Raw genomic sequence first — 27,439 nt, 5'->3', positions numbered from 1 at the left:
AGATTTAATGCAATTCTGATAAAAATTCCAATGACATTCCTCATAGAAATAGAAAAGGCAATCAGGAAATTCATCCTGCAATTCTTAGCAGGAAGAGTGAACCAGGTAGCATCACAATAACAGACCTTAAACTATACTACAGAGCAATAGTAACAAAAACAGCATGGTATTGGCATCAAAACAGACTGATAGACCAATGGCACAGAATAGAGGACACAAAGACTAACCCACAAAACTACAATTATCTTATATTAGACAAAGGTACCAAGAACATTCATTGGAGAAAAGATAGCATCTTCAACAGTTGGTGCTGGGACAACTTGAAATCCATATGCAACAATATGAAATTAAACCCCTGTCTCTCACCATGCACAAAACTCAACTCAAAATGAATCTAGGACTTAGGAATACAACCAGAGATCCTGTGTCTAACAGAAGAGAAAGTAGGCCCTAATCTCCATCATGTGGGATTAGGCCCCAACTTCCTTAATAAGACTCCTGGGGCGCAAGAATTAAAATCAAGAATCAATAAATGGGATGGACTCAAACTAAAAAGTGTCTTCTCATCAAAAGAAACAATCTGTTAGGTGAATTGAGAACCTGCATATTGGGAGCAGATCTTTACCCCTCACACATCAGATAGAGCACTAATCTCTAGGGTATATAAAGAATTTAAAAACCTAAGCACCCCAAAAAAACCAAATAACCCAATCAATAAATGGGCCGAGGACCTGACGAGAGACTTCTCAGAAGATGATGTACAATCAGTCAACAAATACATGAAAAAATGTTCATCATTAGCAATTAGAGAAATGTAAATCAAAACCACTCAGAATGGCAACTATTATATATACAAATAACAAAAAGTGTTGGTGAAGATGTGGGAAAAAAGGTATACTCATCCATTGCTGGTGGAACTGCAAATTGGAGCAGCCAATATGGAAAAGCAGTATGGAGATTTCTTGGAAAACTGGGAATGGAACCACCATTTGACCTAGCTATCCCTCTCCTTGGTCTATACCCAAAGGACTTAAAAATGGCATACTACAGGGAGACACCACATCTTTATAGCAGCACAATTCACAATAGCTAAACTGTGGAACCTACCTAGACGCCCTTCAATAGATTAATGGATAAAAAAATGTGGCATATATACACAATGGAATATTACTCAGCAGTAAGAGAGAATAAAATCATGGAATTTGCAAGTAAATGGATGGAGTTAGAGAAGATAATGCTAAGTGAAGTTAGCCAATCCCAAAAAACTCAAATGCCGAATGTTTTCTTTGATACAAGGAGGCTGTTTCATAGTGAAATAGGGAGATGGGAGGCATGGGAAGAATAGATGAACTCTAGATAGGGGACAGGGGTAGGAGGGGAAGCGGGGGCATAGGGTTATTAATGAGGGTGGAATGTAGTGATCATTATTATCCAAAGTACAGGTATGAAGGAATGAATTGGTGTGAATGTAGTGTGTATATAGAGATATGAAAAATTGTGCTCTTATATGTTTAATAAGAATTGTAATGCATTCTGCTGTCATATATAAATAAAAATAAGGTAAAAAAAATCAAAACAGACACAAAGACCAGTGGTATAGAATAGGACACAAGACAAACCCACATAAATAACAGTTATCTCATACTAAACAAAGTTGTCATAAACATAACATTGTGGAAAATATATCTTCTTCAACAAATGGTGCTGGGAAAATTGGAAATCTGTATTTAACAAAATGAGATTATTATTCTGTCTCTCGCCTTGCAGAAAACTCAAAAAGTGGATCAAAGACTTAGGCATTAGAATAGAGACCCTGTTGGGCTGGGGATGTGGCTCGAGCGGTAGCGCACTCGCCTGGCATGTGCGGGGGCGCTGGGTTTGATCCTCAGCACCACATAAAAATAAAATAAAGATGTTGTGTCCACCGAAAACTAAAAATAAATAAATATATAAATAAATATTTAAAAATTCTCTCTCTTAAAAAAAAAAAAAAAGAATAGAGACCCTGCGCCTAATAGAAGAAAAAGTAGGCCCAAATCTTCATTTTGTCAACTTGCTTAGGATCAGAATTCTTTGTCAAGACTCCTAAATTGCAAGAAGTAAAAGCAAGAATCAATAAATGGGATTGTATCAATCTAAAAAGCTTCTTCAAAAGAAAGAAAACAATAACACAAAGATATAGCTTACAGAATGGGAGAAAATCTCTGTTATCTGCACCTCAGATAGAACATTAATCTCTAGGATAATGGAAGATCGTTTGATTCGACAAGGGAATGAAGGGAAAGAAGGGTGGATAGGAACAGGAAAGACAGTAGATGTATCAGACATAATTTTCCTATGTTCATATATGAATACACGACCAGTGTAACTTCACATCTTGTAATAACCACAAGAATGGGAAATTATACTCCTTATATTTATGTCAAAATATACTCTACTGTCATGTATATAAAAAGAATAAATTAAAAAAAAACCTGGGGTCTGGGATTGTGGCTCAGTGGTAGAGCACTTGTCTATCACGCGTGAGGCCCTGGGTTCGATCCTCAGCACCTCATAAAAATAAATAAAGGTATTGTGTCCAACTACTTATATGAAATAAATGTTTAAAAAAAATACGGAGGTGAGAGATTGGGTATTTTTGGTCTTTTCTGGGCATTTGCGTTGTCCTTTGCATGTTCATGGTCTTAAATTTTCAGGAGTACGTAAGAACTTTTCAAAGCCATTATGGACATCTCTTTCCCAAGCTTTTCATATTAAGCTTTTTGGTTAGTCTGTTATTTGTCCCAGTTGTTACCATCACTTATACTTTCCTGTAATTTTTTTTTTTTTCAAACACTTGCTCAGTTCTAGGGAGAAGTCTCTTCTCCAGGGAGAAGTCTTTCAACATTGAATAAGAATCAGATAATTACTATACAGGTCTGATAATGACTATTTGAAAATGAGGCTTTGAAAGAGTTCCAGCTTTGATTTGTTTTTGTTGCTCTAGTGGCTTCAAAGTTGCTCTGTCAGTGTGGAATCAGAATAAATAAAAACTATATAAATCATTATTCTTAATCAGATTTTTTTCTTAAGTGAATACTTCCTGGGGGTTTTTCAGTAATGCATTGCTTTTTCTTTTTCCCTCAGAGTTGGCAAGAGTTCATTAGAAAGTGAGATAAGAATGTATAGTAGGCACTGTAACAGGATGCCTCTGGACAGACTGTGTATGTTGTAGATTTTCAGGGTTTGGGTTTCCTAAAAACTGAGGTTCTTGGCTTTCTTTGTTATTGTCACATTCTGTTATACCTCTTTAAGTGGTTTGTTACTCCTTTGTTTAGTGCTCAGAAAATTTTCTTTCTGAGGGTTGTAAAGATTTCGTCACAAGGGGTGGGTATTACATCTTGGAATAATAATTCCCTTAACAGGCTATAATTATCTATGGCTGGGGGAGGTTTGACATATCAGTTCCCATTTTCAGAAGCTTGTCTGCTTTGGTAAGTAGTAACATTCCCTGTGCTTCCTGGTTCTGTGACCCATGGATTCTTTTGATATATGTTCACTGTACTGTCTAAGTAATTGCCCTTCGTAGTCCTTTCCCCACTCACATGTATGTTCATGGCCGCCTGTTTGCCTAATATTACCCCCTCAAGGACTTGGGCCCCTTAGAGACGTTGAATAGGCATCAACCTATTCTGGCTGCCCCTGCTTAGAGACGTCAATGATGTGTGCAAAGCTGATCACTGTCCTTGCATTCTGTCATGTGGGGTATGGACGTTTAAAGGTATTCAGCATCAAAGTCCATGGTAAATGTCAGGAAGAAGAGATCCTGATATAAGTTTTCATAGTTGCAGTTGCTGAGCATTTGGACTAGATATACATGTGGTAGGGATCATGCTTAGACATGTATTAGAACTCCCACCAATTTGAGCCTTCAGTGAGGTCCCATGAGGTTCTATTGATATAGATGGAGATGAAAGTATAAGAGGAAGGTTAAGAGGCTTTTTTTTTTTTTTTTTTTTTTTTAATATAATGGGCTCTGACTTTCAGAAATCCTGTTGTAACTGACTTTCAGTCTTTGCCAAGGTGTTGCCCTGGCCAGGAGTCTTCCAGTTTGTCAGTTGGTAAGACCTGCCTTCCAAAAAGACTAAAAAAACACTTCCAGCCTCTCATCCTGAAGGACTGGATTTCAGTTGTGGCCTTTTGGTCCTACTGGAGGGTTGTTCTGGCCAGAGACTTTCAGTTGCCTCAAGAAATCCCTCCAGTCACCAAGAATCCAAGGTGTAGAATGAAAGTTCAAAAAAGGCTTAACAGGGCATAAACAAAAAATATTAGATAGTAAATACATAAACCAGCAACAGTTGTTTGTTATTATGAAATTTTATGTACTGTACATGATTGCATATGCTATACTTTTATATAGCTGGCAGCACAGTAGGTTTGTTTACATCAGCATCACCACAAACACCTGAATAATGTGGTGTACTGTGATATTATGAAGGCATTGATGTCAGTACGTGATAGGAATTTTGCAATTCTATTATACCCTTATGAAACCATCATCACATACGCATTTGTTGTTGATGAAGTATCATGCTTAATGATCATAGGATGATTTTGATAGTTTTTACTTTTTTTTTGTTTGATTTTTATAGAGTGGCAAATTTTTGGAGGTCCTGTTCTAACTTGGTTGATTTTTTTAAAAATCTGTTTCTTTTTGAGTGAGCTTTCAAGAAATTTGTCCTTCTGTTCTATGATGTTGAATTTATGAGCATACAATTCTTCTCACTTTTGAAATATTTTTATTTTCTCTATAATGTAATATAAATACTCTAAGATGAAGTCTTTTTTATGATAACATTTATTCTGTCTCATGTGGGGCTGTTTGTCTTTCAGTTTGAAATCTGTCATCAAAAATAAATATAGAACCTATAGGGTTACTTAAGAATTGAAGATGAGCCTTGCGCAGTGGCACACGCCTCTAATCCCAGTGGCTACGGAGACTGAGGCAGGAGAATTGGGGGTTCAAAGCCATCCTCAGCAATGGCGAGGTGCTTAGGAACTCAGTGAGACCCTGCTCTAAATAAAATACAAAAATAGGGCTGGGGATGTGGCTGAGTGGTCAAGTGCCCCTGACTTCAATGCCTGGTAACATGCCCCCCCTTCCCAAAAAAGGAATTGACCAAGATGAAGTGATGTGTTTATGTATGTGTCCATACATATGTTTTTGACAAGCCCAAATTTTAGGTTCATAATATAAACAGTGAAATCTGAGAAGAAAGAATTCTTTTGAAGTTTCATTATCTTAAAAGAATATTTTTTTAATTTCTTTAAATGTCTGACATTAAATACAGTAGAATTCAATTTAGAAAGTGTTTTGTTTCATAATGTACATTTTTTGTCTTGTATTGCAATTCTGAGTCTTATAAGTTTTATTTTTATTTTCTGCTTTAGGCAATCCTTTATCACAGGATATTCTCAACTTATACCAGGACCCAGATGGAACACGAAAGCTACTGAATTTCATGCTTGACAATCTTGCAGGTAACTATTAATGACAAAAGGAGTATACTCTCCAGATAATATCATGGTAGAACATTATTCTTTTCATAAATGGAGTGCTTTCTGTTTATTAAGCAATGTTCTAGGAAATTTAGTTACATAATTTTAATTTTTCTAAGAACCTAGGTGGAAGGAATTTTCCCAATTCACATTTTACAGTTACATATTCATTGAATTAGATACTAATCATCTGCATACAGCTGATTAATGCCTGAGCTATCAACCCAAGATTGTGCTTTGCTTTTTGTAACAATAATATATAATTCTTAGTTGTTTTAATTTGGTACACATTACCTGGAACCCATACATGTTACACATTTTTTAAAAAAATTATTTTTTAGTTTTAGGTGGACAAAATATCTTTATTTTTATGTGGTGCCGAGAATCGAGCCCAGTGCCTCATGTGTGCTAGGCGAGTGCACTACCATTTGATCCACATCTCCAGCCCCCACATTTTTTTTAATGAATAAAATGATAGTTCGATTTAAGATTTTAACTTTGTGTGTGAATGCATACCCATGCATGTACTCTGTTTTAAATTTTCTGTTTTTAGTAAATTATGTGAGGTTTTCAACACTTTATTATAAAGTTAGTTTTATGTTAGAATGATTTTGCTCAGCTGTAGTCTAAGTGTTCTGAGCATGTTTAATATAGGGTAGGCTAAGTGATGATGTTTGGTAAGTTAATTGTATTAAATGCATTTTTGACTTAACATAATAAACTAATTGGGATTTAACCCCATTGTAAATCAAGGAGCTTTTGTAGTTTGATTTACTGTACATTTGTGGAAATTTTGCAGGCAGCCTTTTTTTTTTTTTTTTTTTTTTTCTTTTGTACTGGGAATTGAACCTGGGAGTACTTTACCACTATGTTCCATCCTCAGCCCTTTTTTATTTTTTGTTTTGGAACAGACTCTCACTAACTTGTTGAGGGTTTTGCTAAATTGCTAAGGTTGGTCTCCAACTTGTGATCCTCCTTTCTCAGTTTTCTGAGTTGCTGGAATTTCAGCCATCACCACTGTGCCTGACACAAGCAGGTTTTTAAATTAAGAACATTAGAGTCACGGGACTAAAATGGTTGTATTCCATATACAATGTTTTCTTATATTAGACAGGTATTAAGTGTTTTATTTAAATTTTTTTTCCCTTTGCTTAAGTTTTCAAAGTGTAGGTAAAAGTTGGAGATACTACTGAATTCAGATAGTTTCCTTGGAATAATATCTTTTTAAAATACAGAATTCTTAAACAGCTTCAGAAATCATAAATTTATATTATAGTAGCCCTTATTACAATATTTTGGCTTTACTCTTTTTTAATTCTATCAAAAAAGACACCTTCCCTCCAATATACAAAAAGTAGGGTTTATAATAGGGGAAAACCAGTTAGCATCATTTAAAATACTTTGGTTAAAAAGACTTAAAGTTGATTGATGGAAGATAAATTAGCATGTGCATTAGAGATTTTTTCATTAAGTACTAGAAATATGTGAAAATTAAGCTGTACACATCATATGTGCTATTTCCAACTTACTTTACAGTTAAATATCTTTCTTGTCTGTATAGATGTAGCCAGTTAATTCAGTTATTGATGTGTGTATGTAATTTTTAAGGTATTCTTCATCTGTTTTAGATAAAAGCTGCTTGATGTTATATATGTTGTAAATACCTTTTCCTATGCTTAATTTATCTTTTGTTGAACAGAACTACTTTAACATATTCCAACTTACTGAATTTTCTGATATAGTAATGTTTCTGTTTCCTCTTTAAGAATTTTTACCTACCACCTTGATCATGTTATATAGACACTCATATTTTTATTTGCTATACTTAAGAAATGTAACCTTCCTGAAATTGATGTTTGTATAAGGTAGGAATTCATGATTTTTTCCGTATGTGTATTATATTGACCCTGAACCATTTATTGATGAGACTGTCTTTTCATTATTGTGTTTTTTTTTTGTATGTGTATATGTGCTATCTTTGTAATAAATCAAGTGTCAGTGTATGTGTGTGTGTGTGTGTTTTGGGATTTTTTTGTTTTCTTCCATTGGTCAGTCTTTCTTTCAGAGCTTTATAATTATACATTGTAATTGAGTTTATCCCGACAAACTCATACATGCATGGATTTTTATTTTAGTTTGTGTTCCATTAGTCTTTATGGCAGTGTAACAGTGTCTTTGATTATGATAGCTTTTATAAAAAAATCTTGAGATCTAGTAGGGTAAGTCTTCCCTCTTTATCTGATTGTGATGAATCTTGACTAGCTTTGGCCATGTGATTTTTTTACTTTATATTTTTATGAAAATTTTTGGAAGTAGGCTTTTCATCTCTCCCTTCTCAAAAGGTATAAGGATATTATTTGGGATTATATTGAATCTATAGATTGCTTTGGAATAATTGATATATTTATGTCAGTGAATCTTATTTCATTTTTCATGGCTTTTATAATTTTGGTATTGAGTTGTACATTTCTGTATTGCCATTTTATGTAAATTCTAAGTATAGACTGTTTTGACGCTCTTATAGTATTTTGAACACAAGACAGGTCACAATTTATGGAATATCCTTGAATTTTGTATATTTATGATACCATGCTAAACATTTGCTAAATGCCTTTGCTAAAATGTTTTCAACCACTTTGCTAAACTGTTCTTAATCCTGATACGTTTTTTTCATTTTAATTTGTACCATTGTAACATCTGCAAATAACGATGGTTTTATTATTTTCTTTCTCATATACATATAATTTTTCTTTCTTTTCCTTCCTTTATCTTTTTCTCTTTTTCTCTCTTTGTTTCTTTTGTGGTACTGGGGTTTGAATCCAAGGCCTGTTCATGTTGGGCAAGTGCTGTACTACAGAATTACATCCACAATCCTTATTTATTTATTTTCTTGCCTATTGCACTTTCTAAGACCATCAGTAAAACTGCTAATTAAAAGTGGTGATAGTGAATATCCTTGTCAAATGTCACAATTTATTAACTTCTAGTAGTTTTACAATTAAATGTGATATTCATAGTACTTTTTATATAGATAAGCTTTACCAGATTAAGGAAGTTTTTCTAATTTTAGTTTGCCAGCAGAGATTTTTTTGTTTGTTTGTTCATTTGGTTTTTTTGAGTTGAGGCCTTGTCATGTTGCCCAGGCTGGCCTTGAATTTACCATCTTTCTGTCTAATGGAATTGCTGGGGAGATAGGCAAGTAAGTACCAATGTAACCAGCCAAGGGAGTTTTCTCTTGAGAGGATTAGATATTTTTTAGCCTTTATTCTCTTAGTATAATAATTATATTGATTATTTTTGTGTGTTATACTACCTTTGTATTCCTGGAATAAATCCATATAGGTTGTGCTATATTATAATTCTTTTTATATATTATCCCCAGATTTTCAGTTTGTTACTATTCTGCTTAGAATTGTTTATGTCTGTGTATGAGTCTGAATGACCATTAATTTTCTTTCTTCATTGTTTTTGTCAGGTTTCTTATACTGGCTTTATAAACTTTGTGGGGAATTCATATTATTTGAAAGAGTTTGAGATTGGTATTTTTTCTATCCTAGATATTCAGCAAAGCATATCTGGGCCTGAGGTTCCTTTGTAGGAAGTTTGAAATCATTGATTTATTTTAATAACTGTGGACTTGTTTGGGTTTCTGTTTTTTCTTTCAGTTTGTAAAAGTTATGTTTTCTGTAAATTTGCACATTTTATCTAAATCTTTAAATTTATTGGCATAGAGTGGTTCAAAATATCGTTTTACAGTGTTTTAAGGTCCAAAAGATATATGATATCTTTTCCAATGAGATGCTAGTTTGTGTTGCCTTTAAATCCAACTTCTGACCATATTGGTTCTCTTTATTGTGTTTTGTTTTAGTGTCATTACTTTCTTCCTTTTGCTTTCTTCGGGATTCATTTGCTGTTCTTATTTAACATAAAATCTAAGTCATAACTTTTGTACTCCACCTTGCAACATATCTGCTTATAAATCTCTCTCTGAACATGGCTTTTGAAGCTGCATCCCACAAGTTTTAATATGCATTATTTTCATCCAGTTCAGTGTATTTTCTAATATCCCTCAATCATATCTGCTTTGACCTATGAGTCATTTAGAAACTCATTTCTGAGTTTTCAAGGGAGTTTTAGTTTTCTTTGTTCTTTTGTGGTCAGAGAACTTACTCCAAGTGATTTACAGTTAAAAGAATGTATAATTTATTACCCAGCACATTTTTAATTTTTCTAAATGTTAAATGTCAAGCCAGGCATTGTGGTACATGTACTCTGTTTTAAATTGGGAGCTGAGGCTGGAAGATTGCAAGTTTGAAGTCAGCCTCAGGAAGTTCATGAAAACCTATCTCAAAATAGAAATCGCTGGGGATATATGTAACTTAGTGGTAAAGCACCCCTGGTTTAATCCCCAGTATCCCTCACCCCCACGCAAAAAAAAGATAAATATTAAATTTATACTTGAAAAGCATACTTTTTTTGTGGTTATTACAAAATTTTATATATACTGGTTTAAATTTGTTAATTGTATGGTTTGAACATGTTTTACATACTATCCTATCTTAAAGCAAAAAAAAAAAAATTCTTTGGTCTTATTCATTACTGGCATATATAGTTGTCATGTTTTTTAATCAACTAAGACTTGCTCTTTTAATGTTATGTTAAAATCTTCCTTTTTCATTGTAGAGATCATTTAATTTTTTTATTCTTTTTATATATACATTACAGTGTATTTTGACATATTTATAAAAACATGGAGTATATTTTATTCTAATTGGGATCACAGTCTTGTGGTTGTACATGATAGTGAGAATGACTGTATTTATTATGCACATATGAAAGTTGTCAGATTTATTCCACTGTTTGCTATTCCTATTCTTTTAACTTTTAAATGACATGTAATAAGGGTTTTTAAAATGTATTTCATATTCATAGTTATTTAAATCTTTTGTCATTGTGCTGTACTTTACTTTGAAATTTATTTTGACATAACTACATGAAAAACTTTCTACATGTGTTCTCTTTGCTTCAGATTGGCATTGTATATTTGTGTTTATTTTACTTTTACTCTTAACTTTTTTTTCATCTTTGCTTTGGATTTTTTTTTTTTTTTTACTATTTTTCTAGTTTGAGGTAGAAATTTCTATTGGTTTGAAATTTCTATTTGGTTTTTTAATGTAAGCATGTAGCACTGTGAATTACCCTATCAAAAACTACTTTATCTGTACCCCACAAAATTTTGGTATGCTATATATATAGTTTCATTTTCATTCAATTTCCTTTGAGACTGCCTCTTTGATTGATGAATTATTTAGAAATGTGTTATTTAAATCACACGTGTTTTAGAAATGATTCCTGTTGTCTTTCAGTTGATTATTGTTTTGATTCCAGCTTGCAACTAGTTGAAAAATTTCTCTGATACGTTGAAATTTGTGTTATGATCCAGGATACTGTCCATCTTGGTGATTATTCCGCAGGCTCTGGATAAATATAAATATTCTGCAGTGGTTGAGTGGAATTGTCTATAAATAAAAGTTAGATTATCTTGGTGATGGTGGTCAATTCTCATTTTTAATTTTACTATCTAGTAGTCCTTTCAAATGGTGATTTGGGGATGTTAAAGTTGCCCATTATAGGGGTTGGGATTGTGACTCAGTGGTAGAGCATTTACCTAGCATGTGTGAGGCACTGTGATTTTGAGCCTCAGCACCATAAATAAATAAACAAATAAACAAATAAATAAGAAATGTATGTATGTCTATCCACAACTAAAAAAAAGTGGATTTTTTTTGGTCAGTTTTTGTTTTAGGTATTTTGAAGCTCTGTTGATTAGTACATACTTATTTAGGATTGCTATATCTTAGTGGATTGGTTATTTTCTCAATATGTAATGAATTTTTGTGTTTCTTGCATTTGCTTTGAAACATGTAGCCATTTCTGGTTTTTAACAATTAATGTTATTATAGCATATAATTTTTCATTCTTTTATTTCCAACTTTTCTTTGTTGTATTTGAGAGATTTTTTTGTAATCAGCATATAGTTGTCATGTTTTTTAATCAACTAAGATTTGCTCTTTTAATTTTCATTTTTAGTAAATGCTAGATACTTGCACTGAGCACCAGAATAGTTATTGTTATAATTTTTTGATTTAAGAAGCTGATAGGGAAAGTCTATAATATTTATCCCTAATTTTACCCATTCCTTTTTTTTCTTATTGATGTTTTGTTTCTTCTGTTGTATTTTTCTTCCTGTTTAGAGAGCTTCCTTTAGTTTTTATTTATGAGTAGTTCTGTAAGTGATCCCTCTCTTAATTTTCCTTTGTCTGTTAAAATCTTTATTTCCCTTGACTTTTAAATGATAGTTTTGCTGGTTACAGAATTTGCAGTTAACAGTTATTTTCTTTGGTTTACAGAAGTTTAGTCTGTTTTGGTATGGATTTCTTTGAGGTTATTCACCTTTTTGGATTTGTAGGTTTGTTTCTAACACAAATCTGGCAACTTTTATCCTTTATCTCTTAGAATACTTTCTTCATCCCCACATCCTTTTTCTTCTAGAACTCTGATGATATGAATGTAGATCTTTGGTTATACAGTTTCATAAGTCCTTCAGGTTCTGTTAAAAGTCTTTTTTCTTTTTTGTTCTGATTGAGTTCCATTAATTTATTTGCAGTCACTGGTTTTATCTTTTGTTACCTCTGTAACTATGCTCTTCTAATATCTTTAAAATTTTGGTTATTTTTCAGTTTGAAAATTCTATTTTAACGCCCTCCCCCCCCCCATAACTTCTTTGCCTGGGTTTTTCTATTTTTTCATTTGTTTCAAGGGAATTTGTTTTTACTTATAAAAATTGTTGAGAGGCCCTTGATTCTTTCTGAATCTTCCGTTTTAACAGACAAATTTCCTATTGAGGTTTTGCATGTAATTCTCTTGTCCTTTTTCAGGCTCAGTTGACGTCATCACTACAGACAGACCTAAGCTCACTGCTGCCAGCCACTGTGAGGTGTGGGTGGGATGAAGGGGTAGTCAGGTTTTGCTGGGGATGTTGCCTTTGGCAGACTGGATGGTCACCAGTTTATTTATTTATTTTATGTGATATTAGCTCACACTTCTCTCTATTCCTTTCTTTTGTCATATCATTGACCATGCAGTTTTACCTTTAAACAATTAACTTTATCTGACACCAATATCTGATTCTTCTTGTAAAATATGTTAAAATTCCTGTTAAAGCTAAAATTTCCTTTGGTTTCTACCTTTAATTCCAGTTCCTCTGTGTAGGTTATCACATTTAAAAGTTGGGTCTGTTTCCTTGTACTTTTTGGGCAGCCATTTACATGCAAAAATTATATCAGGAGAAATTTTGTACTCTAACTTTTTTTAGAGTATGGTTTTATATTTTCTAATAAACTACCATATTCAATCCTTATACATTTTGCTACTTTTTTTCTTAGTAGGATTCCTTGGATGTCTTTCCACTTTAACATATAAGTGTCTCAGTTTTTCTTCTAACTGGTAAAGTCTTTCTTAAAAATGGATATTAGCTGTTTACCTTTGCTTTTGTTATTATAAAACAATAGGGTAATTCATATTTTTTTGAATGCTGCTTTAAGCAGATAGGACTGAATCCAGGAAATAAAATTTCTAGTTCATAGGAACATGAATGCTTTAAGTTTTATAAGATGACACCAATTTGTTCCGTAGATAATTGTTCTAGTTTATATTCTTACCAGCTAAATATTCAAGTAGCTATTACATTATCACAAACCCTGGATATTATTAAATTTGAAATTTTTTTGTCAATTGGGTAGACATATACTGCCTTATCTTTTAAATTTTCCTGGTTACTAGTGAGATTGATGTTGGCTCTTTCAATGTTGTTGATGAACTACTTAGACTGATATATAGTTTTAGTTAAGATTTGGAAAGCACCAAAATGTTGACATTAATTACTTGTTTTATTTTGAGAAGCTTGATTTCTAGATTTTTACCCACAACAGCTTAGGTAGATTTTGCTATTAAGGATCTCAAGTGCTAGAATGTTCTTTGTTTACTCTTATTCTATTTGTAGAATGCTTTTTTGAGACAAGTTGCTGTGATTCTGGAATGGTACTATCAGTAGGCATGATTATTTTCTAGGATTGAGTATATTGAACTAGCTGGATGATTTGTTATGATAACTTTTCTTTCTTTCTGCCAAGATGTGGAATATGTGAAATAATGTTCAGTTTACTCTAAAAAGTGTGGTTGCTAAAACAGAGTAGTATTCTTTAAATAAATATTTGGAGCACCAGAATGATTAGTAAAGTGACACTCTTAAAGGTCTGGGATACTTTTGTCAGAATTTCCAGAGCTGAATGAAAATGGAGTGATTTTGTTTTAAAGGAGTACATTTCTCAGCTACTAATACCTTGGACAAATCTGCAGACTTGAATGATTTGTTATGTAATTGCAAAGATTTTCAAAAAGAAGAAAAGGAGGTCGTTAAATCTTAGTTATTTTCTTTCACATAGTAATTGGCTAGTTTTAGTTCATGGTATTGATAACCATATCTGAGCAATTTAATGTTTTACTACTGCCTCCCTTTTTTTTTTTTTTTTTTTTTTTTGACCATTGCAGTTCTAACCTTTTGCTTTGCACTGACATTATAAAAGAGATAAAGTAAGACCAGGAAGTAAAAAAAAAAAAAAAAAAAAGAACTAGAAAATTCAAGTTTTTATTATACATTCAAGTGCGCGCCCCCCCCCCCACCTTCCCCTGTTTTAAAGATGTTTGAACATTTTAATTTGTCAGTCTGTTACAATTTTATATGGCTTTGATTTCCTGGCAGGAAACAAGGCTGACTCAACACAATTTACATATGTAATTAAGACAGTAAGATTTTACTTAAGGTTTTAAATAGGTACCTTTCATAAGTGCAAGTGAAAATACCATTAATGAGTTTCCTAATGTCCTTTTCTGATGTTTTATGTTCTCTTCATAGCTCTTCTTAAATTTCCTTTGGTTTCTAAATCCTCATTAAATTTCAGCATTGGATTTTTAAGTCAGTTTGTGGACCATTACAGTTGAATAGAAACCAGGTTGATTTTTCCTTATAAATTAAGTGACACTGATTTTAGAAACACACGAAATTAACTTTTGCTTACAATTTTTTTTCCCCCTAGTTCATCCAGAGCAGCTTCCTCCGAGGCCATGGATTACATTAAAAGAACGAGACCAAATTCTGCCATCAGGTAGTTTCTCATTCTTATTTGACTCTTTTCAGAGATACTTGAAATACCATTTAGGCTTCACAGTCTCTAGTTAACAGGCCTCATTTTACCTTCCATGGTTAGATGAATTTAAGAATATTTAAAATCCATATTAAGATAGGCTTATGCACAAGTTATTTTGTATCTTTCACAGAGATGCAACTCCTGGAAGGTAGATCTATATCTTAATGATAAATTAACTTAATGGAACTGATAATAAAATATACTGGTCTAGGGTTATAGAAATAGTACAGGGTAAGTATTTGTGCAATTTAAGGGTATAATTTAGCATGTCTAGAATAGTAATAATATAGAAAATATAAACCTTTGTTTCTCTGTAGGGACCAGTAGCAGTTTATAGAACTTCATTTATAGAATTTCATTTATAAAATGCTTATATGACAGATGAGACATTTTTGGGGTTGGGAGTTCTACTTGAAATAAAATTATAAATTATGGTTTCTTCCAATGACTTGTTTCATCACAAGTAATAATTCTCATATTAATTTCAACTTAAAATTAAATGAAGATTTCCACTGTTTCGATAGAAGAATAAACCAGTCATTGAATACTGCTACTGCTACTTTAATAATTTTTAAAGGGTAAATCACAGTTAGAATGTATTATTGACATGTTGAACAATATAAAAGCCCTTCTGCTTATGAATTTTTGGCTTTTTTTTAAAGATTCAGAACAAAACATTTGATTTAGTATTTATTTTATTTAGTATTGGGAAATGTGGGAAGTGTAACCTTCATGTTTCTATTTGCATTTTAATAACTCTGAGAAATATAATATACAATATAGTTTTGTGTATGCCTAGGGTAATACTTCTAAAATCACCACACACTAGAACCATAGTTTCAACCTGTCAGAAAGGGCACTGTGTCATTGTTATCATGAATAAGAGTTACTCCTTATCATGACGCACATTGGTGGTCTAAGTAAAAAGAACACCAAGGCCTTCTACAAAGCCTTTTATTTTATATTGGTCTTCCCTAGTGTGTAATTAATCATAAGCTTTCTAATACTAAAAACACCATTTTCTAGTTCTTCAGAGTAATTTCCCTTTGAATATGAGTGGATGCAATTTTGAAGAAATGCTTTCCTAATATCACATAGCTATATTTCTTTGAAGAAAAAGAACAGCAGAAATAAGTTTTCATAGTTGCTGAATTCTCAAAGTAAAGGTCTTGGGATTTTCTCTTTTGAAAAATTAGTATGGATTTTTTTTTTGTGTGTGTGTGTGTGGGGGGGGCGGGGTGTTTCAGGTTCATGGTGTTTCCCTGAGACTCTTAAGTGCTTACAAAAGATACTAACAATTCTAGCCTTTTTAAAATTACTGATGCATAAGGGGATGTCTATAATAAGTGATGACAAATAATAGTGATTTATTATGATAAACTAAGCTAACATTGTAGAAAGGTACCAGATAGTAATTAAGTGTGAACGAGCAGTGATAAGGGCACCTTAAATAATTTTTAGTTGTGTTTAAAAACTAAAGGCATTCTACTAATATAAAGAATTTTGGATATTTTATAGGAATTAAAATTTATGACTTTTTCTATAAAAAATCTCACTTCACAAAAGTCTTAGAAACAAAATGAGTGAATAAAAGTCTATCTTGCTTCATCTTATTTCCAAAAGACATTTCAAACCCAGAGAAGCAGAGTAAGGTAAACTTAGGGTGCTCACTTTACAATATATAGTGATTTGGAAATGGTTCTAGGCCATTTCAAAGATAGATGATAAGAGAATACAAATAAGTCAAATTGAAATTTAGCCCTCAGTATACAAAATGACTATTAGATACCTGGGGGATCATTTATCTGAATTTTTCTTCATACCTTTTCTATCCTCTGAAATGGAACCAGCCTCAATTAAGTATTACTTTATCTTGGATTCTCCACCGTATCTGCTCATTATAAAAACCTGGTATGACTTTTAAAAATATAAATACTAGGAACCTAATATTCTGACTTAGTCTGGAGTCACACTCTAGATATCAGCATTTCCTCCCTCTTTTAAGCTCTACAAAGTAATTCTAATGGGCATCTAGGATAGAAAATTATAAAACTTAGGACTCCTAAGACTTTAACATATGTGTGCTTATGGATCTCTTGGATTGTTCAGCAGGTTATTTGTGGGGTCAGAGATTTTACACTTCTGAGGTAGTAGGTAATCACTGATACTGCTGGACCTTAGAGAACAGTTTAAGTAACAAGGATACAAACCATCTTCTACAGGCTGTTAGTTTCTTTACAGTCCTTTTCTTTGTTTAATTTTTTGTACCAGGGATTGAACGCAGGGGCACTTAACCACTGAGCCACCTCTCTGGTCATTTTTATATTTTGTTTAGAGATAGGATCTCACTAAGTTGCTTAGGGTCTCACTAAGTTGTGGAGTCTAGCTTTGAACTCAGTAGCCTCCTGCTTCAGCCTCTTGAACCTCTGGGATTATAGGTATGCACCATATGTCTGGCTGCTTATAGTCTTTTTATAGTTCAAGGACATTTTCAAAAATGAGAATTTTATTTCAGAAATGAACATTGGGTAAAAAGGTTACTCTGATTACTAAACTTTATTGGTCCACACTTTTCTGGTTCAGAGAACATTAAAAGGCCCAGGAAAAAGAATGGAGATTTTGGTAATATGAAGTAATGAAATTAGAGACTGTTAATTAGAATGAAACCAAAATTTAACTTTGTTCTACAAAAAATTCTAAGCAAATTACATGCAAAAAATTAATAGTGACTTAAAATTTGATATTTTAATTTAAAGTTTCTCAATCTCAATTGTTAACATCAATGATCTAATTCTAGATGAATAAACGAACTATGGTGTGATGGATTCCAATGAAGTTTTAGGAGATATAGTTTAACAAAATCTTACTCCTCCCCTGGGCATTTTACAATGATGATATTTGGGGTATGTGTATGTAATTATTCAGGTGTGTATGTGATATTGCTTTAGAAGAAGTTGCCTAATCATCTCCCTTTTGTCTGTTTTTTTCTCCCACTTCTTAGCATCATTCACAGTTATGTGTTACAATGTGTTATGTGATAAATACGCTACCCGGCAGCTATATGGCTATTGCCCTTCCTGGGCATTAAACTGGGAATACAGGAAAAAGGGAATTATGGAAGAAATTGTTAACTGTGACGCAGATATCATTAGTCTTCAGGTAACACTAGAAATTAAGTTATCTTTAACTTAAAGGTGAACTTAAAAACAAAAGAAGATCCTCTTCTGGGATTCTGTGTTCAAAGCAAAACTCTAAAGGAATTATTTTATCTCCTTGTTTTTAAAAAAAAAACAAAAAGGTTAATTTTAATAAGCATTTAAGAGATCTCCACAGGGAAACTATTTTGTTCAGTACAGCTATGCACTTGTATTCATTTACTATTTTCTGAAGTCTTACCCATTATCCATTTTAACAATTCACCTTATGAAGAAATCATTGGTATTGCTGAAAGAAAAATCTACAGAAGATTATCAGTTTTTCAGAACTATAAATTTAATGTATAATAGAGTCTAGAAAAAAAATGCTTGTCCACAGTTTTTCTTTAAAGATTAACCATTTAAAGATATTATACTGTAAATCCTACTTTTTACCTTACTTTATAAACCACCACTGAAATTGATATTCTTCCCCCCACCCCTTAATTCATGCAGTTTTATTTTAGGAAATGTATAATGTCTGCTGGACTTTTTGAAACACTGAACATAATTTTAAAAATTCTTCTTGCTTCCTCTTAAGGCCTTAGGTCTCCAAGGGAGTAAAATACTGATGAAAGGACTGACTCATAAAAGGCCCAGTAGTTGAAGTTGCATACCCTTGAATTGGAGAGGGAGACCTTAAGAGTCTTCTATTCAATAACACTTCATTATTAATGAATTTAAATGAAGAAGAAATGTTGTTTTTAAAAAAATTTTTTTAGTTGTAGTTGGACATAATACCTTTATTTTATTTATTTTTATGTGGTGCTGAGGATCGAACCCAGCGTCTTACATGTGCTAGGCGAGCGCTCTACCGCTGAGCCACAACCCCAGCCCCAAGAAATGTGTTTTTAATGAAATATGTTCTGTGTTCTTCTTCTCAACACTTAGCTAATGATTAGCCAAAAACATTTGAGTAGATTTCGTTTTTTGTCTTAGTAACTTCCAAAGTACTTTAAGTGCTTGAAAATGTATTTAATATTTTTTATTGATAATAATTGTGTATTTTAATGGGATATAGTGGGATATTTTGATACATGTATTTTTTTAATGGGCCTTTATTTTGTTCATTTATTTATATGTGGTGCTGAGAATTGAACCATTGCCTCACACATGCTAGGCAAGCACTCTACCACTGAGCCACAATCCCAGCTCCTGATACATGTATTTCTACTGTGGAATGATCAAATCAGGCAAAGTAACTTGTCTGTTACCTGAAATACCATTTCTTAAAGGTGTTTCAAAAAAATACATTCTGTTTTGGCATATCCTAATAAGAAAAATGACTACTTATAAATAAATATATGCATGTGTGTATATATGTTTTTTTTTTTTTTTCTGTGTGTGTGTGTTGGGCAGAGGGTAAATTGGGGATTGAACCCAGGACCTGTGCATGCTAGGCAAGCACTCAAGTACTGAGCTGTCTCCTTTTAAATTTTATTTGGAGCAGGGTGTTGTTGAGTTGCCTAGGCTGATCTTGAATTTGTGATCCTCATGTTTGAATCTCCTGAGTAGCTGGGATTACAGGCCTGTACCACCATGCCCTGGTACTTTTACATATTTTTTTTGTAATATAGTATGTTAATGATTTTTTAATGTTGCTTGAGAAATAAAGTTTAAAAATCTATAAAAATTAAATTTCCTTATGAACACTGAGAGGGACACAGAATTGGGGGGCAGGAGGAAACAAATAAAATTAGGCTATTTTAGTTATTGAACTGTTTACCTTTTGGTTTAGTATTTATAGTAATAACAGCCTCACATCCTTCTAAATAGTGTATAGTTTGAAGAATGATTCATCATAATTTAAGATGACTTTTTTTCTGTTATAGAAATAAAAACTGATAGTGTTCATTCTAGAAAAGTTGAAAATTTTGAAAAAATATAAAACATCTTGCAAGAAGATCCTGTTCCCATATCCCCAAAGATAGTGGCTATGCTAAAACTTCTATTTTTCTTCTACACATTCCCTTACCAACTTGCATTTACCTGTATATTTTCAAAATAAAATTGGTTATTGGCATATTTTGTTTCTTGATAATTGTATTTAATGCATTTTCCATGTTAACTAACATTCTTCAAAACCAGTTAATTATACGAACATATATTAATTGATTTAATTTTTTTCCTTCTGTTGGGCATTTACTAGTTTGTAAGTTTTTAATATTATAAAATCATGCTGTTATGAGCATCTTCAAACATAAATTCTCTTCATATTTGATTATTTGGAAAGATTTGTTAAACATATGATAAAAGAGTGATCGAAATTATTTGAGAGACCATTGATTGGATAACTGATATTCAGGTACCTAAACATTTATAAAAAAGTAGATTTTTTTTCTTGATTTTATGTTTCTCAATCTTGGGTATCATTCTTTCCCACCATAGTTCATTATTTATTTTTAAAATAAATAATTTTAAAAATTACCTCTCTATATAAAATGTTCTATTACCTACCACCTTAATCTATATCATATGTCCAGCTTACTTGGTCTTGAGAAAGTGAATTATATTTGAATAAACTCTAAATTGGAAGTCTAGAGACTTGGGATGTATCCTACTCCTGTTACTAACTAGCTGTGTGAACATAAGAAAATCATGCCACCTTTCTGATTCTTTCATATTTTGCCCTTGCTAAATGACAGCTTGGCAGCTGTTAACAATAAGGTAAGATAGATAATATTCATTATGTGAACTATTTGAACTTAATCATACCTTACTCATAATGTTGAATATTCCTATGTCCCAATCAGTGTTTCCCGGTGTCATTTAGATAACAAGTTTTCTTTCATCTCAGGAAGTGGAAACAGAGCAATACTTCACTCTCTTTCTGCCAGCATTGAAGGAGCGTGGATATGATGGATTTTTTTCTCCAAAGTCACGTGCCAAAATCATGTCTGAGCAGGAGAGAAAGCATGTGGACGGTTGTGCAATATTCTTCAAAACAGAAAAGTAAGTTAAGGAAAGAGCAAAACAGTGTAAATTTATTTAATTGTTACACATTTAAAATTGACTTTGGTTTGACCCTAAAAAACAAAGCTAAAAACAAATGTTACAGAAGTTAAAAACTGTTGGTAGTGGTTTTTTTTTTTTTTTTTTTTTAAAGACTGTATATTGGAAACAGGGATGTATATTGTATTATTCTTTATGCTTTTATTGTCAAATTACATGAAAAATTTTAGAAGTAGACTTGAATATGGTTTCATAATTTTTTGAAGATATATTTTTATAAAGTAAAAGTTTTTGTGATAAGTGAAAATTGTTGCCTTTTAAGATTACCAATAAATCATCTGGGTTTCTTTTCTTTTCTGACAGTTGGCTTTTTCAGAATCATTGATTTTTTTTCAACCTTTTCCTCATTTGAATTATCATTGTTTATTTACTCATTTATTCACTAAATGTTTGCTGAGCATTTGTTTGTGCCAGGTCCCATACTAGGCATAATAGACAAAAAAGATAGACAAGTCATAGTTTCTGATTTCACTGAAAGCTCAAATCTAGTAAGAAGAGATAGGCACAGTGGACAATTATAATATGCACAAGAGAGATAAGAATAGATTAGTAAGGCTGGACAGAGGAGAGGCTCTGAGTTTATAGAAGTGGGGAGTTAAAAAGAATAAATTGAGACAGGGCAGTGGAAATTGCATGAAGTCTGATAAATGTTGAATCTGATGGTTGATTGGGAGTTGATACATTAGATGGGGAATTATCTACTTATAGAATAAATATATAATGCTTGTGATTATTTCCATTATTTTCCTTTTGGTCCCTATTATAACAAAGCCAGTCAATACTTTTGTTGACATAATATCTTACCAGTATGACATACTATTTTAGGTAAATAAATTCAGTGAATTTGAAAAATATTTGGTACACTTTTTATTCATTTTTTCCCCTTTTCATTTATATATACATAATTTCCTGTCTTTTCCATGAATTTTTAGTGGAGATAATCACATTTTGGTTTATATTTAGTACTGGGCCCTATGTCTGAGGTTAGAGTATACTGAATTCCAAATTTTTTATGAATTTTAAGAGTAAGAGTTACTGTTTTTTCCATAGTGTTTATGATAGGCCAGGTCTTTTCTAATTATCTATATGGATTATCTTATTTAATTTTTAAAGCGAGCACTCCTCCGAGGTAGGCAAAGAACTATTTCCTGTTTTTTTTTTTAATATTTATTTTTTAGTTGGACACAATATTTTATTTATTTATTTTTATGTGGTACCGAGGATCAGTGGAACCCAGGGCCTCGCCCATGCTAGATGGGTGCTCTACCGCTGAACCACAACCCCAGCCCCCTGTTTTTTTTTTTTAATAGATGAGGATACCAGGGCATGCCCTGGTTCAGTAACTTGTCCATGGTTACACCGCAGTCTAACTTTATAGTCCATGCTTTTAACCACTATACTAAAGAATTCTTTTGACATTTTGTTTGCGCATCTATTATTATTTATCTCTTTCAAGATTACCTCATTTGGGAAAATTGCTTTAAATTTGACATTTGTTACATTTTTCATAGTATTTTATACTATGTTTAGTTTAAGAGTACGTAGATGTGATCCAGAAAAGGAGGGTATGCGGCAACTCATGGGCAATTATACTGTCTTCTTAACTATGTTAACATCGTTCCTTTTTATAGGTAAGGAATATTAAGTCTTTTTTTTTTTTTTGTACCGGGAATTGAACCCAGGGTTTCTTAAACACTGAGCCACATCTCCAGCCCTTTAGTCACATGATAGCCAATCAAATTACTTTTAAACCACAAGTTGGTAAGAAATTGAGTTATTTCTTTGTCTGAAGGCTTGTTTTGGACATTCTTCCTGCATATAAATACACAACTGAATAATCTTTTTCATAGGAGAAGGTTTTTGTGTCCTTTCTTATACCCATGTGAGTTTTGTTTAAATTTTTCTAAAAGGCAGAAGAATTCTTAGGGAAAAAAGTGTCAGTAATGATGCTTATAGTATCTGTATACCAGTCATAGAGTACAAATAATAAATGAATTTAAATACTAAAATTTTTTATATTACCAATGCTTAGTGAATTTAGATTAGTGATTAGAAAAAAACTATAAATCAATATGTATATTTAAAAAGAAGCATCTAATAGAAGCAATGAAAGAAGACCTATGTATTTCAAAATGATTTCTTCAAAAAATAAAGAAAAAAGGTAAATGGTGCAAGATCATAGCTATCACCATTAATACTGGAAATCATTCTTCTGAAATGCAGAGTAGCTAAAAATTCTTAAGGTTCAAATAGCATATTCAATTCTTATTTAACTTTCAGTAGAAAAAGGGAACTGTCTTTGGTTCCTTAGTTCTCAACTAAGAGAACAGATGCTGAAGCTAGTGAAAAGATTTGAGAGACACTTTGCTTTAGTGTTTCTCAGTGTCAAAGAAGAGAGTGTTAATTATAATCACGTGTTTAGGAAAGCTAGTTTTATTTTTCTGAACTTCTTGAAACCAAAGACAATAAAAAGAAGATACTTCAAGAAGACTAGGAGCTTTTAGAAGTATGGCAATACTGTCATAAATTATACCAACAAAGAAAGTTGGAAACATCTAATAAAACAAATAATTATATTCAGGATTCATTTTAAAAGAATTGTTTTCTAAATGAAGAAAAGCATATTTTTAAAAACAGTTTTAAGAAACTATAGTCATTGCCAAGAAAATTAAGAAAAACCAAAGCTACTCCCCTTTTAAAAAAGAAAAAAAGATGAAAAAAAAAAAAAAGAAAAACCAGAGCTATACAGTTTCTATTTTGCTTTCATGATCTTATTGAAGGAACATTATCTTCAAAGTAGGATTAAGACCAGTGAAGAGGAGAATGGAAAATCAAAAAGGTAAGATTGGTAAACCGAGAGTCATTAAACTATTTTAACTAGTTAGGTTTCTAAATGAAAATAATTATATCCATGATGTTAAAGGTCCTGTAAAAGTGTGTCTAGAAAACTGGCATGGGTGATCTGTTATGAATATTGGAATATAGGAAAAGTTCTGAGATTTTAGAGATAGATAAACCATCTTATTTTGCAAAAAGATTTGCCTAGCCTCAATTTTCTTCGTCATTGTAATGGTAATAGTAATTTATCATATTACAATTTGGGTTTCCAGAAAGAAGACATTCTGGAGTATATTAGGAATCAACATTTGTGGAAAAGAAAGGGAGGAAGCAGAATTTCACATCTAGAGAAGTGGAAATGATCCCCCAGGAGCTTTGAAGCTAATATGCCCTATGAGAATTAAACTATGGACATGGGCTAAAATTGCAAGACCTTTATTTTTGCTTTTTTTTGGGGGGGAGGTGGGTGGGTACCAGGGATTGAACTCAGGCACTCGACCACTTTGCCATATCCCCAGCCCTATTTAATATTTTATTTATAGACAGGGTCTCAATGAGTTGCTTAGTGCTTCCCTTTTGCTGAGGCTGCCTTTGAACTTGCAATTCTCCAGCCTCAGCCTTCTGAGCCAGCTGCTGAGATTATAGGTGGTGCACCACCATGCCTGCCTTTATTTTTGCTTTTGATTTTCCATTGGATGTTTGTGCTCACTGAGTATATGATTTTGAGGGCACACAACTGACAAATTCCCTGAAGGGTAGATGAAGAATCTGAGCAGTATATCTCCATGTGAAAATTTTAGGACTAACTAACATCATAAAGTACTTAACACAGATTTTGATAGAGTAGACCCTCAATAATGGGTAGCTTTTATTTATTGTTATTTTTTTCTGTTGAGAATTTTAATTATTTGAGGAAAAATAGAATGCATATACATCACATTTAAAAATGCCCAAAAGCTGGTGAGTATATTTAATCTGTTAGAAAAAAAGAATGAAGTTTCAATGTGCTCTTGATATAATCTGAATGTGGGTAATCTATAATCAGTGGATACTCATGAAATGATACTTAATAGAGATAGTTTGCTGCTCTTACATTATTAACAGAAGAAAAGGAGGGATTGAAAAATCACCTGGGAATACAGAAGAATATGTGCAAAGCTTACATCATTGGCTCATATCAAAAGTAACTTAAATGTTCAACATACAGTAGGTAAATAATCTATAATGAATCTGTTTATTTAGTTTAAGAGACAGGGTCTTGCTATGTTGCCTAGACTGGCCTTGAAATCCTAGACCCAAATCAGCCTCCTGTGTAGCTGGGACAGCAGGTGTGCACCACTGCACCCAGTCTAGTTTATGGTAAATCTGTGTAGGGGACTCTAATGTAGTCATAAAAATTGATTTGGAGGGCTGGGATTGTAGCTCAGTGGTAGAGCGCTTGCCTAGCATGTGTGAGGCACTGGGTTTGATCCTCAGCACCACATATAAATGTATAAATAAAATAAAGGTAGAAAAATACAGTAACATTATTTTTTAAAAAAAATTGATTTGGGAGTATATGGCTGTCTCCAAAGGCAATTTTAGTTTTTAATAAAAATACAATAAAAAATGAAGAAGACTCATTTGTGCATTGTTTTAGGTACTGCACTGTATAAGTCTGTTTTCTGTTACTTTCTAAGGCTGGGTACTCACAAGATACTTATTTAGCTTGCAGTTTTGGAGGCTTCAGGGCATAGCACTGCCATCAGCTTGGTTCTGACTTCTGGCAGGATAGCCTCAAGGCAAAAGTGCCTGAAAGAAGAAATCACCTGGTGAGATTGAAATCTAGAGATGGGAGTGGCTAGGATTGCTCTTCAAGAGAACTAACCAAGGTTTCAGAACAACTACCTTAAATCTCTTTTTGAGAGCTGTGTCCCTTTGACCTCCTACTAGGTTCTATCTATTAAAGGTTCCAACAGCTCACTGTCACTACACTGGAGATAAGCCTTCAACATGTGAACCCGTGGGGTTTAAACTGCATCCAAACTATGGCATGTGCCTTTAAACTTTTGTTTAAATAAAAACACCATTTATTATGTAAAGAACCAATCTTTTCTGGAAAGAATTTGAGGGTAGGTGAACATTGACATGTTTGTCATATATTTAAAGTGCTGTCACATGAAATATTCTATAGTTCTTTAAAGAGAAGATCTAAATCTAGGTTTAAAGGAGAAAAAGGAAGATACAGGGAAGTAAACTTTAATGACGACCTTTCTTCCCCTGAAAAGAATGACCTGACTTTAATAGAAGTAAAATTATTTTAATAATAGAAATATTACTATTAAGCAGGATTTTAAGACAATCTTGTCAAACTCTAGGTTCCTAAAATAAGCCTTACAAGTTCTGTGACTATTTAGAAAATATTTCAAAATTTAAATAATTGCACTTGAATTTTAAAATGTTCACTCATATATTTCAGGTACTATATATTAACACTTTGGAAATCACTGCCATGTTCCTGATGTGCTGCTTAATTGAGTTGCTTTGGTACAAGCAGTAATGCAGTCTTAAAAGTTGATCATGTTTCTGCCTTCCTCTTGGCTTGGCTTTTCTGTGTGAAAGACAAGTTATTTACTCTGTTTATCTGTGTATGTCAATTAGGTTTTTTATTACTACTCTGTAACCAAAACAAAATGGAGAAAGCAGTTGGATACTGAGACAGATATAAGACTGTGATTATCATCTATACCCTTTAATTTCAAGTTTTTCTAGTCCTCAAAACAGGTTGATTGTGTTCAGTGATTGATTTACTCTAACATAATATTGCTTTAGTCTGTTTGGAATCACACTATAAATTGTTTAAAAATGAATCACTCTGATTTGGAGAATGGTTAATTCTGTCTATCAAATGGTTGTTTTTATGTTTGTTTTTTTTTTTAACTGGAGATTGAATCCAGGGGCACTTTGCCACTGAACCACAGTGCCAGGCCTTTTTTAGATTTTATCTAGAGACATTGTCTTGCTGAGTTGCTCAGGGGGCTTACCAAGTTGCTGAGGCTAGATTTGAATTCGTGATCCTCTTGCCTCAGCCTCCTGAGCCACTGGGATTACAGGTATGCCCCTCCATACCCTGCTCGAATGTTTTTTGAATCTGCTCACTGTTCTTCATGTCTCTTGTCTTGGTCTGAGGCATCATATTTCATCCAAACAAACTCAAAACTTTTGCATCTGGTTTCCTAATTCCTAATTTCCATTTTGGTTCCTATAATCTATTCTCCACAAAGCAGCATTGTGATCTGAAAATGTCTTTGCTTGGAATTTTTAGTTGTTTCTGTTCTTCTCATCTTCAACATCATTTCTTACCTTTTTATTCTTTTCTAACCCATTAAATTACAAAGCTATATGCTATCTCAGAACCTTTTACTCCTTCCTTCTATTCAGAATGCTCTTAATTCCATTCTTCACCTTGATAACTCTTCATTCTTCGCATTTGAGCTTATAGATCACTTCTTTAGAAGGGTGAAAAATGTATTCCCTTTAACAATTCAGTTCAACTCAGGGTTAGAAAAGGCACATGACTGGATCCTTTACACTTCTAAGCACATTTGAAGC

At 32.7% G+C, this 27,439-nt stretch overlaps 1 protein-coding gene across 3 annotated transcripts in view; it reads left to right on the top strand.

The window, feature by feature from the left end:
* Positions 1-27,439, top strand: part of CNOT6L (CCR4-NOT transcription complex subunit 6 like) — a 105,206-nt gene that overhangs the window by 56,763 nt on the left and 21,004 nt on the right. For all 3 annotated transcript variants that reach the window (XM_081303891.1, XM_081303893.1, XM_081303892.1), the window contains exons 5-8: positions 5,431-5,520; positions 14,694-14,762; positions 17,806-17,963; positions 20,796-20,950. In XM_081303891.1, coding sequence (XP_081160017.1) covers positions 5,431-5,520; positions 14,694-14,762; positions 17,806-17,963; positions 20,796-20,950 — 472 coding nt within the window. The remainder of the gene's footprint in view (positions 1-5,430; positions 5,521-14,693; positions 14,763-17,805; positions 17,964-20,795; positions 20,951-27,439) is intronic.

This window comes from Spermophilus citellus, assembly GCF_964194105.1.
Source record: "Spermophilus citellus genome assembly, chromosome: 8".
Taxonomy (NCBI): domain Eukaryota; kingdom Metazoa; phylum Chordata; class Mammalia; order Rodentia; family Sciuridae; genus Spermophilus; species Spermophilus citellus.
This window is presented reverse-complemented; position numbering and strand designations above follow the sequence as displayed.